This window comes from Branchiostoma belcheri, unplaced genomic scaffold (assembly GCF_001625305.1).
Source record: "Branchiostoma belcheri isolate BF01 breed outbred unplaced genomic scaffold, Haploidv18h27 scaffold58, whole genome shotgun sequence".
Classification (NCBI taxonomy): Eukaryota; Metazoa; Chordata; class Leptocardii; order Amphioxiformes; family Branchiostomatidae; genus Branchiostoma; species Branchiostoma belcheri.
The window spans coordinates 1,039,786-1,050,292 of NW_017804220.1; the positions used below are offsets into that span (position 1 = coordinate 1,039,786).

Consider the following 10,507-nt stretch of genomic DNA (forward strand, 5'->3'; position numbering starts at 1 on the left):
CCTCCACCGCGCCATACGGGAGAGTGACGCCGCGCAACAACCGTCCGACACCAGTAGTCCGAAACTGTCCACTGCTCCTAGTACGAGTACAGGATCCACAGTACTGCCATCATTAACCGCGAACCCCGGAACCTCCCTCGACCGGTACAACCGGCTTCCTTCTAGTCAGCAAATGTGGCAGACGCCGATAAACCAGTGGACATCCCAGGTTCAGAACAGCAGCAGTTCCTTCACGTGAACTTCCTGTGTTCTCCTTCTAAGATTGAGTCTTTAGTTTAATAAGTGCAATTTGTGCCCGTCCCACGAAATCTTACTTGCTAATTTGGACTGGTGGCAAGATTTCTTTCCAAATCAACCTACAGCGTCAAAACCATCATGCAAGGAACAATACAAGGAGGACGAGAGAGGAATAGACAATGTAAGAGAAGAAAGGATAACATCAAAGAATGGACAGGCATGAAACATGACAAATAAAATTACGTAAATGGAGAAGGATGTGCTGTATGGTGATGGAGAAACATTATACATTTATTCCATTGCAAAAGGGATGTAGGGAGACCCTAGCACACCAAGTCATTGAGGGAGTGACTATCCCAGACATTTCTACAATATGTACGTGTACTGAAAGTTTCAGTCAAAATAGTGTCATCAGTGCAGACTGTGTCATGTAGTGACAGTGTTTTATTCTGTCCAATGCTTTTATCCATTTTCGTAATAACTTATCTGTAATTGCATTTTTGTTGTAGATTTAAAGTATTTATTGTGAAGGGTTTTTAATGAATAAAGAAGTGAGTTTTGAAATTTTGTTAACTCTGTTGTCTTTTTAATCATACACTGTGTACTGTTACATTATGAAACATCAAATTAATACCTACAGTTACATTTTGTATTCATTTGGTACAGCCTTCCTTTAGTCTTTTGATATATTACCAATAATCCTGCCAAGTTTCTTTTCTCTCAGTCTATTCTGTTAATTAATGAACTGCCATTTAAGGCCACACCTATTTTGATTTGTTGAATCATATTGAAGCATTTTGGGCTATAATAGGATGCCTAGACCTGGGTTTTTTTCCCTTCAGATTTTTTCTGAAAAAAATCCGAGAACCAACAAATTAAATTGGTGTGGCCTTATCAAGATGCATGATGGAGGCATTTGTAGGATATTTATTATTTCTGTCACATCCCATGTTTTCTTTTGTTTTCTAGCATTGCAAGAACTTCCCGTGTCCAGAAAAGTACTCATGTCCTGACGACTAAATGAAAGGAAATGGAGTAAAGCTGTCGAAATCAGTGGAAGAACTTAGCCCAACTGTTCATTTAAGTTCATTTGAGCTAAGCTTATTAAACAGCTTTAGAGTTGCCGCCTGCACAACTTCCAGCTAAATCCATGGATGGCAGTTTTTGATGGTGAAACAGGGTTATAGCTGTTACTGAAAATATGATTTTGACACAATGCAGGACAAAAACCCCAGTGGAAGGTTAGCTCAACAGTACGTTTAAGTTCGGCAACTGTAAAGCATCAAATTGCTTTACAGTTGCCGACTGCCCAACATCAAGCCAAAGCTGTGGACGGCAGTTTTTGATGGTGAAACATGGTTATAGCTGTTGCTGAAAATTTGATTTTGACACAATGGTCAAAAACAACTTGCTGGACAAAAACACTTGGTCCAGTAGAAGAGTAGTTCAACTGTTCATTTAAGCTCATTTGAGCTAAACTGGTTGAAGATCACTTTTCACAAGAGTTACTATAAGAAACGTTTGACGGACAGTTTTGATGGTGAAACATCTTGTACACATTTGTAGCTGTAATAACTCGCATTTGATTCTGACACACAATGCAGGACAAAAACACTAAATATGTTGTCGGAAGTCTGAAAAAGTTTGATAATGTCACTCAGAAGTTCTATCAGCTCAGTAGCGACTGTCTTCAGAACAGCCCAGCACCAAGTCCGGACCAGTATAACCTGTTCACCCCCATTCTACCGTTGGCACATCCCATCCACAGACAGACATACTCCCAGTGGAAATATTCCATGTTTGTCAACACCATTTTCCGTAGGAAACGTGGACGGAACCTGTTCCTTCTCCCCATTGGTCCATTCCCCGAGTCCATAACTGAAACCGCGGTGGCTGGTCGCAGACTTTGGGACTTTCTTAAAGACTTTTCTTCGGCGTTCTTTCTCGGACTCGACGTACACATCCTACCAGAAGTTTCACTGGAAAACATTAACTGTACAAAACGGGTGCATAAAAAAACGAACCAGATGCAAGTTCTAGTTGGAGACCTTTTTCTTTACTTACAAAAGATGTGCCCTGCCGACGGTTATTCTGTTATCGGAGTGTCCTGGACGGACCTGTACCCGTCAGAAGACTTGAACTTCGTGCTCGGTGAAGCGTCATTTGTTCATGGCAGCGCGGTGATCAGCTTCGGACGGTTTGAACCCAAGCTGTACGAGGATGGCCTAAGAGTGAGGGAATGTGGGAGTGAGGGAGAAGATGAGAGAGCAGTCATGTTGCTGAAACTCATCAAGGTGGGGCATGTGTCGCTTTCAAATATTTCTTTATTGATAACTTGTATTAAAGGCATTCAATGCAGTTTTAGGGGGGCAAAACAAAAAGCATCTGTCCTTTTTTTGGTACCACCAATAAATAGCTAGAACCAGCCTATGATGCTAGTGTTTTTGCATTGTTTCTTCTACCATTAAAACACTCCAGGTCATGACTTGGATCATCTGTCACCATGGTAACTAGTAGCAGACACTGTTGTTAGATTGCATTATGTAGCAAGTGTTGTTAGAAGGGCTGGTCACCATATACATGTACATGTATATGAATGTGTTTGGAGTGTGAATGAATAGAGAATGAACAGAGTAGTAGTTTGTTAGGCTATACCATGTCAATGTTAAAATCCAAGATCTTTTGTTCATTCATATTGCTTTGCAAATATCACTTTCTAGTTTTATGATGTTTATTACGTTATTAGTATCTTATTGTTTACTTAATTATTTATACTTCATAAATGTAATAATGTAAGAACATGATGAAGGGGGGATATGGGTTTTCCACAATGGCTTTTCCCTTACTTTGCACGTTTATTTTTTTCATTATTCCTTCTTTTGTGAATTTTGCTTTTATTGTTGTTTATGTATGAGTGAATAAATAAAATTTAAATCATGTTTCTGTTACAGTCCCTGTGCCATGAGACCTGCCACCTGTTTGGGCTGTCCCACTGTGTCTTCTTCCAGTGCCTGATGAACGAGAGCTCCTCCATGGACCAGGCCTTCGGGCAGCCCCTGTTCCTCTGCCCCGTGTGCCTGAGAAAACTGCAGAAGATGTGCAAGTTTGACATCAGGGAGAGATACCTCACGTTGAGAGATATGCTGTTGAAATGTTGTGAGGAAGTGGAGTCTCGGTATTTTGTCAACTCTGCAAATTGGCTCGATAAGTGCTTGTCTTTTCTAGATAATCATGATGAGGCAGAAAGAAGCTGATTTTGGTGAAATTTTCCTTAACATAGTCAATTTAAGTCTATACAGTCAAATCTGTGCAAGTGACCAAGTATACACACCTGGCCAATGTGACCACACAGTAGATAATTTTTCTCTATAGATACAAGAGGGCCTGCAAGCTCTTTTTCGTAAGGTGTAATCAGGCCGTTTTAGACTTCGTAATTCGTAGGCAGCTTCCGCAAAATCAATGTAATTCGTAATTGGACATCAGCCGCAAATCGTAAAGTCATCAGCCGCAAATCGTAAAGTCGTAATCAGCTCTGAGACTTTAACATAATTCGTAATAGGCGGCGAAAATTTTGCGTAATTCGTAATCACTCCCCCTCCCCTTGCAGGCCCTCATACAGGCATTTAGGATCCTAACCACCTGCACACATACAAGATTAATTTTGATATAGCCGGGTGACGTTGACCAATCAGAAGGCTCCATTCCACATTCCTTATGTCGCCGTAATGTCACAAATAGAGTCAAAATCGGGTATTTATTCATCCCAATCCATACATTAAACAAACCCAATAATCACCCGCATACATGTATGACCTCAGGTGACCCAATAGAACACGGCTCTAGTTCTAAAAAATCCAAAAATAACTTGAGCTGTGTTCCAATGACTCCCATAAGAACACCTGTTCCCTGCCTGTGACCCAGTTAACGTGAACTCTACCCAGTGACCTCAGGTGACTCCATATGGAACTATGTTCTATGATCTTCTATGTTCTATTCAGCATGTGCAACGGGTAAATTGTACATTGTGTCACTTACTGCATCAGTTTGGATAGGCTATCGTGTAAGCTATATGATAATAGCGTTAATGGCCCACCCTTTCTCGGTGAATATGGTGTGATAAAGCCTTGTCAGTTGCTATAACCACCTCATAAAGCCACCTCGTTCGCTGCGCTCACTTGGTGGCTTTATTCTGTGGTTACAGCAACTGACAAGGCTTTATCACACCATATTCACCTCGGGGCGGGTCATTAACCCTTAATTAATCCCCTTCTTGGGTAGTTTTGACCGTATTTACGAATTGTCAGTCTATTTTTGAAGTGAGAAAAGTAAGGCTTCTTGTATCTTGTGGTAAGCAAGGTGTTTTCTTTAGACTTTCTATCGAGGTCCTATGGGCCTAAGTCAATATAGGCTATAGCAATTTTGTAAAACAGGCCATATTTTATTTAAGTTCAACTGTGTTGGTAGAAGTCATTATGAACGAGGTTGAACTGTAATTGCCAACATAAGGCCATGTTTTGTACTGTTTGTTCGACTTTTGAGGATCTATTAAAATTTCTGTGTTGCAAGTTTGCAGCTGTGTATGTGACATGTTATACTTGTCCTGATCACCGAACAATGAACAGTTTTGTTAGCTCAGTACACTCACTGCACGCTGTCACCACGCTACAGCAAACCAAACATGGCAGGTTTTATGAAGCACCCAGTCTTCAGATTTGGTGCTGGTGACACTAGCTAGATATACTAGTATATAATTAGGCCACACCAATCTGATTTGTTGGTTCTTGGATAATTTCAGACAAAATATGAAGCGACAGGGGGAATTTTTCTTTTTTTAAACACGCCTATGATAGCCCCAAAGACTGACAGGAGGCATGAAGTCAACATACCAGACTGGTTTGCAATTTAAACAATGGATTTCAAACTTCTGATCAAAACACTTTTGAACTGGGAAACTGTTACAGTAACAACTCTGAACTTTGGGGGCAAAATATGAGCATTTTGAAATTGATTCAGAGCCTGAAATTGTTTTTTTTTTTTGCAAATGAAGTGGGCACATCTGTGAATCAACAAATCAAATTGGTTATCTCCATGAAAAATTGAGGTATTGTTTTTGGTATGTCTGGGTGTGTTTCTGCAGCTCATACTAGGAAAATGAAACCTTAAATGATACCTGGACTTTCACATGATATACAATATACATGTATGTAACATTAACTTGAGTTGAGAAAACCACAAAGTGGAGTAGATTATGCTAATCACCTTTTGTCCGTTTACTATTCCATGGGGGTTCCAAATTCTTGTTGCCCAACTGAAAGACGTATAACATGTGGACTCCAGAGAAAAGTGTCCTGGGCTATCCTTGACACGGCACCCTGTTTACGTCTGTGACGCACTTAGGCCATGTTGATTTCATTATATGGATGACATCATCTGAGACCCCAAAACTGATGCGAGCGTGCGAATAAAAAAAGTTGCCTTCATTATGAAATCTAAGTGGTCATGAAGATTGAATAAATGACTAAACACATTGGCATGGTGAATAATAATAGACTCTTCATTTTCAATTTCCTTCACATTTTCTTCTTGTCCTTTGGAATGGATTTTGGTATTGTGAGACAAATGTAAGTATCGTTTTCCTTTTTTTAAATTTATTTTACAGCATTTATCTGCTCGTTTTGCAGCTGCTTTGTATGATTTTTTAAACGGACGAAAATCTATGCGAGCGCGGGTGTCATCCATAACTTTATAATCAAATCCACATATTTATATCCAAATTGTACACTCCAAGCAGATGGTTTGGCCTGTATTTTTTTTTTACCTTTTTAGCCTTTTAGGCGTATTTTCAGTTTACATACGAAAGAAAATTCGACAAAATAGAAAAGCCAACAAAACGTCTAAAAACTTTATAAAAACGTCAAAAGATATATAAATGGTTTATTTGCAAATTGACATAAAACTAAAACAACATTGCAGCCTAATAATACAATCCATTGTACAAAAGGCTGAATTACGTAGTTTTAGGGAACACACAAAATATCATTAATATTTACGAACATAGCCAAACTAAATGACAAGAATATTTTCGTTATTCGCCATATGGTTCGCCACACTCGGCAACTCGCCTGGTGGTTCCCATGGGAATAGATATCTAACCTCCACTCGGACATGTCGGAGAGTAACAATCTGATAGAATTTACCATGTATACACAATAGGGCCTTTACGATCCCTTTGTGTACATAACTACGGGTATAACGTTAGTTGTTGTGATACCTGAACTGCAACGGTTCCTCAACTCAAGTATTATATCGTTAATTCTTTATGAATGAATGAACTTTATTGCTCGACAGTTGTACATGGTACAATGTACACAATGACAATTGTGATTAATACAATAGGACTATTCTAAGAAACTATGACTATAGGAATATGAGCGTGCATGTATACGGCATATTTACATGATGTTGTGTTACGTTTTAAACATTTAAACTTATTATACTTTCCCTCTTTAGTAAGGCACTACATATCTTTTGTCCAGTTTAATACGAGAACTAGCCTTTTATAATAGCCTCCTGACTGTATAACACACTACACTGTCTAATAATCGCGTCCGGTTAATTAGGTTATGTCATCCAGCCAATAACTTAGCTTGAATCGGCCCAGTTAGCGGCGGGTTTTTTTCCAAACCCCACGGGACCCAGACTCCACCAGGAAGTGGTTAATGCGACGACAGACACAAGCCACGTACTGACATGGTCAAACAACGACCACAACAGTCAACAACATCAGACGTGATGTCCACAGGACCGGGAACGAGTCTCTATTTGTGACAACAGATCATAGATCATATAAACGACACGGAGGTTCTTAAGGGCAAATGTCACAGGAGACAAGCCCTTAAGCCTGTACGCATGGCTGAAGTTGTAGGGTAGCAGTCTGTGTAGTGCTGAATTGTGAGGTGAGTTTGGACTTTGAATCTACATACATTTGTAACATACCTAAAGAAGCCGTTTAGCTTAATAACTTGCATTACAGGTTAACGTTATTCTACTAAGTACTCCGAGCTCAAGTTATCCTGGTGCTCTGTCTATCGCGATTTGGGTGAGCTCTCTTCGGGGCTGCAGGAGCTCTTCGCCGCCAGACTCACTCAAATCCTACGGTCGCAAGTCACCCACCGGGCGGCCATTTGATGAGCTGGGCGGTGGTAAACTACTAACAGCTCCGAAGAGAGGTCGCCCTAACCACGGTACCAAGCTATCCAAGCTTTCAGTAGGCCTGCTACTACTAGTACTAGTACTAGTGCTAGCCGGGAAAACTGGGACAGTCCGGAAAATGTCCCTCCCTCCCAAGATGACAAGATGTGGTGAGAGATTAGGATAGCAAGCCTCGAGATCTGTCAGTATGAATTAGCGTATGTGTAGATGAGTCGTCGTTACACGGAGGTTGTAATGGACTACTATACCCTCCTTGGTGTTACTGATTTATTATACATACAAAATTCCTCTATTTCGATGTCTATATACCAGAGAGGTCACTGCATACTTCTGGAGTGAAATGTCGCTTGGTTATTTAGGCCATGGCTCAATGATTAACCGTTATGACCCATGGCAAGGGTGCCTATTTGATTATCAGGAAAGTCCGGACTGAGTCTAGATTGTTGCCAGTCAGTCCATGCTGTCGTAAAGCGGGGAATATGCCCGTGTGCCGTCCTTGGAAAGAAAATGAATAATATTGTAACAATAATCATTGTAATTATATGATTATGCGATAACCGCGGAAGGCCTTCCTACGGGAATATGGATCGTAACATTTGGCAAAAAGGAGAGTAAAAATTGGCCAGGCGAGTCAGTCCGCGGAAGGTTGGGTCTTTCCCACCAGTCAAACCCCAAGGCGACCAAACTCCCCTGGCCAATATTCTCCCTACATATAACCAGCGTAGATAGTCTGGTAGAAAGCTAGGACTTTCCCTCGCAATAGCACTGAGCGATAGGTCATATGGCTATCTGAGCTCGCTGGAACAGAACATTTCTTGTTGTCCTTTTAATATATATAGAAATGGACCTGGAAGTGTCCTATTTGAAGTTCTCAGCTGCAGGAGGTTTTGCCAAATGTTGCATGCTTTCACAGAATTAGAAAACTTGTGGAGAAGTGCCAAGTACAGTACGCTTTCTGTGTACAAATGTACGAGAAAACACCAAGTTCTTTGCAACGTTGTTCTGTAATTTTCCGCTGTTGCTCCCTACTATGATATCATTGTCTGAAACAACCACGGTCTAAATTTATCCAGTAGAATTGTCTTGGAGTATTGTTTTTCCTAGATGTCAAACCTTCATCAACGAACCAAGTCTAAATCTGGGGAAATTTATAGTCACGTATATATTATTTATCAAACCTGTCATGGAATCGAGTTGCCAGACTTACGAAGCTGACACTTGAAAAGTAAATTTATTATATTGTTAGTAAAATTAATTATTTACTTAGTGATGAATTCATAAAAGGAAACGGTGACAAATATGAAATAACTAATACGAGTGGGGTCGTGTGGGGTAGAGGCAGCGTGCTCGACTCGGAACCTTGAGGTCCCCGGTTCGAGTCCTGACATGCCACCGATCTTGTGCCCTTGGGAAAGGCACTTTACACGACTTTCCCGTGTATTGTCTTGTCCTGTATCCATCCTCTGTGTTGGTGGCGGCATAAAATAAGTTGATATAATATAACTTGAGTGTGCTGTCACCATGTCTAGTCATGAAATGTTGGATTATAAAAAAATACGATTTCTGCGTGCCGGTCTACCTTGTCACTGTATGCAGTCGAGCATGATGTTGTAATTTTCCATTATCTCACCGTTTGGTCATGACGTCATTATTTCAAAACGCCATTGACGGTTTCTTCTGGTGACGTCATGGGTAATTACCAATTACACTATCATGGATTGATCACGAGTTGATTTTTGGGAAATGAGAGATGAAAAAAAAAGGAAAAGTGTGATTATTTATGACACTATCACATTTTCACTTTCAATTTCTTGTGTTCCTGTTATAGCAAAATACGCCCTGGGATTTTCTTTCAATGAATGGTGTACAAGTATTTAGCGTCCATAGCGTGCCAAAAACTGGGTGGTTCAGTCTTCAGGATCTTTGGGAGCTTTTATGTGCTACTGGTATTTTCTCATTGCATATAGACAACATAGCCGGCCTGGTTGAATTACCCCCGTTTTCAGAACTGGGCTAATCAGAAAACAGCCGAAGACCACCAATCCCTCAGTTCTATAAGCCTGCTACGGAGGCTAACAAGTATTACAGTGTTGAAAAAAATCCTTCACTGCCTAACAAGTATTTGTTTGGGAAGCGAGTGTGGGAGCCCCGGCATACAAGTAGGATGGTACCCAGGCTATATAGAGGTTTTCGAGTGCACGAAATCCTAACTGAAGCACACGCGAAAGCTTGTATTATATGTTAACGTTACACACAAGTGAATAAACGGTACATTTACGCATGCTTCAAGGTGTGTGTGCAAAGAACTTCGTGGATTTTGTGAAGTAATTTGTTCAGACAACAGTTGAACCAAGGATGAACTGGTGACGCCGACACGCAAATAGGTTTCAGGTCACTGCTCAGGTATTCGGATCAAGTCCGGGGCACGTGCTTGTCTCTCATGCGTACCGTGACGGTGTATCTGTACTAATACTACAGACACTGTCAAATATTGTACAAAAGTTTGACTCAAACGCCTTTGAGACAATGTTTGGAGGACAAAATAGCTCTGCAAACGGAGTATGTTTCAATAGCTTAGTACAGGAGCTTCGAATTCAGTCAAGCACGAATTTTACGATCAGGGTGCGGCGGTTGTGACGCCCGGAGTTCGCGGGGAGTCCCCGTCGAAGGCGTCATTTTATGCAACCCGCCCGGTGAGAAAGGTACGCGTAGGGCCGGCCGTGGAAAAGTACTACATGTAATGTATATCGTGTGTTGACAACTTGGGAACCATCGTACGTAGACGCCTTGAAGTGAGGTCACACAGGACTAACAGGACCGTCTATGTAACGTAAGTCTATAGACATGTTTAATATTTCTAAATCCACAAATGGTCCCAACTTGTTGCGTGATCAGATCTAGTTCCACGTCATGGTCCATGGCTATACGTATACCGTGAGTTATGTCGTATAGTCTCCACCAGACTTCTTTTGCGGGGTGAATAAATCGTAGAAATCGGCCTAAAAAGGGTATTGATTGGCCAGAGAAGGTAGCCGGCAAGAGAAGCTCCATTTCCCCG

At 41.0% G+C, this 10,507-nt stretch overlaps 2 protein-coding genes across 3 annotated transcripts in view; both read left to right on the forward strand.

Annotated features, from left to right (window-relative positions):
* The first annotated feature begins 1,641 nt into the window (after positions 1 to 1,641).
* Positions 1,642 to 3,637, forward strand: LOC109481849 (archaemetzincin-2-like). Its single transcript, XM_019784471.1, has 2 exons — positions 1,642 to 2,531; positions 3,189 to 3,637. The coding sequence occupies exons 1-2, from the start codon at positions 1,836 to 1,838 to the stop codon at positions 3,489 to 3,491; spliced, it is 999 nt and encodes a 332-aa protein (XP_019640030.1). The 5' UTR covers positions 1,642 to 1,835; the 3' UTR covers positions 3,492 to 3,637.
* Positions 3,638 to 6,957: 3,320 nt separating this feature from the next.
* LOC109481824 (toll-like receptor 3) overlaps positions 6,958 to 10,507 on the forward strand; it is a 15,216-nt gene continuing 11,666 nt past the window's right edge. The window contains exon 1 of one of the 2 annotated variants that reach the window (XM_019784431.1): positions 6,958 to 7,193. The gene's annotated coding sequence lies outside the window, so the exon portion shown is untranslated. Of the gene's footprint in view, positions 7,194 to 10,157; positions 10,280 to 10,507 lie in introns of those variants that run through there. The other variant, XM_019784432.1, reaches the window with a different exon arrangement.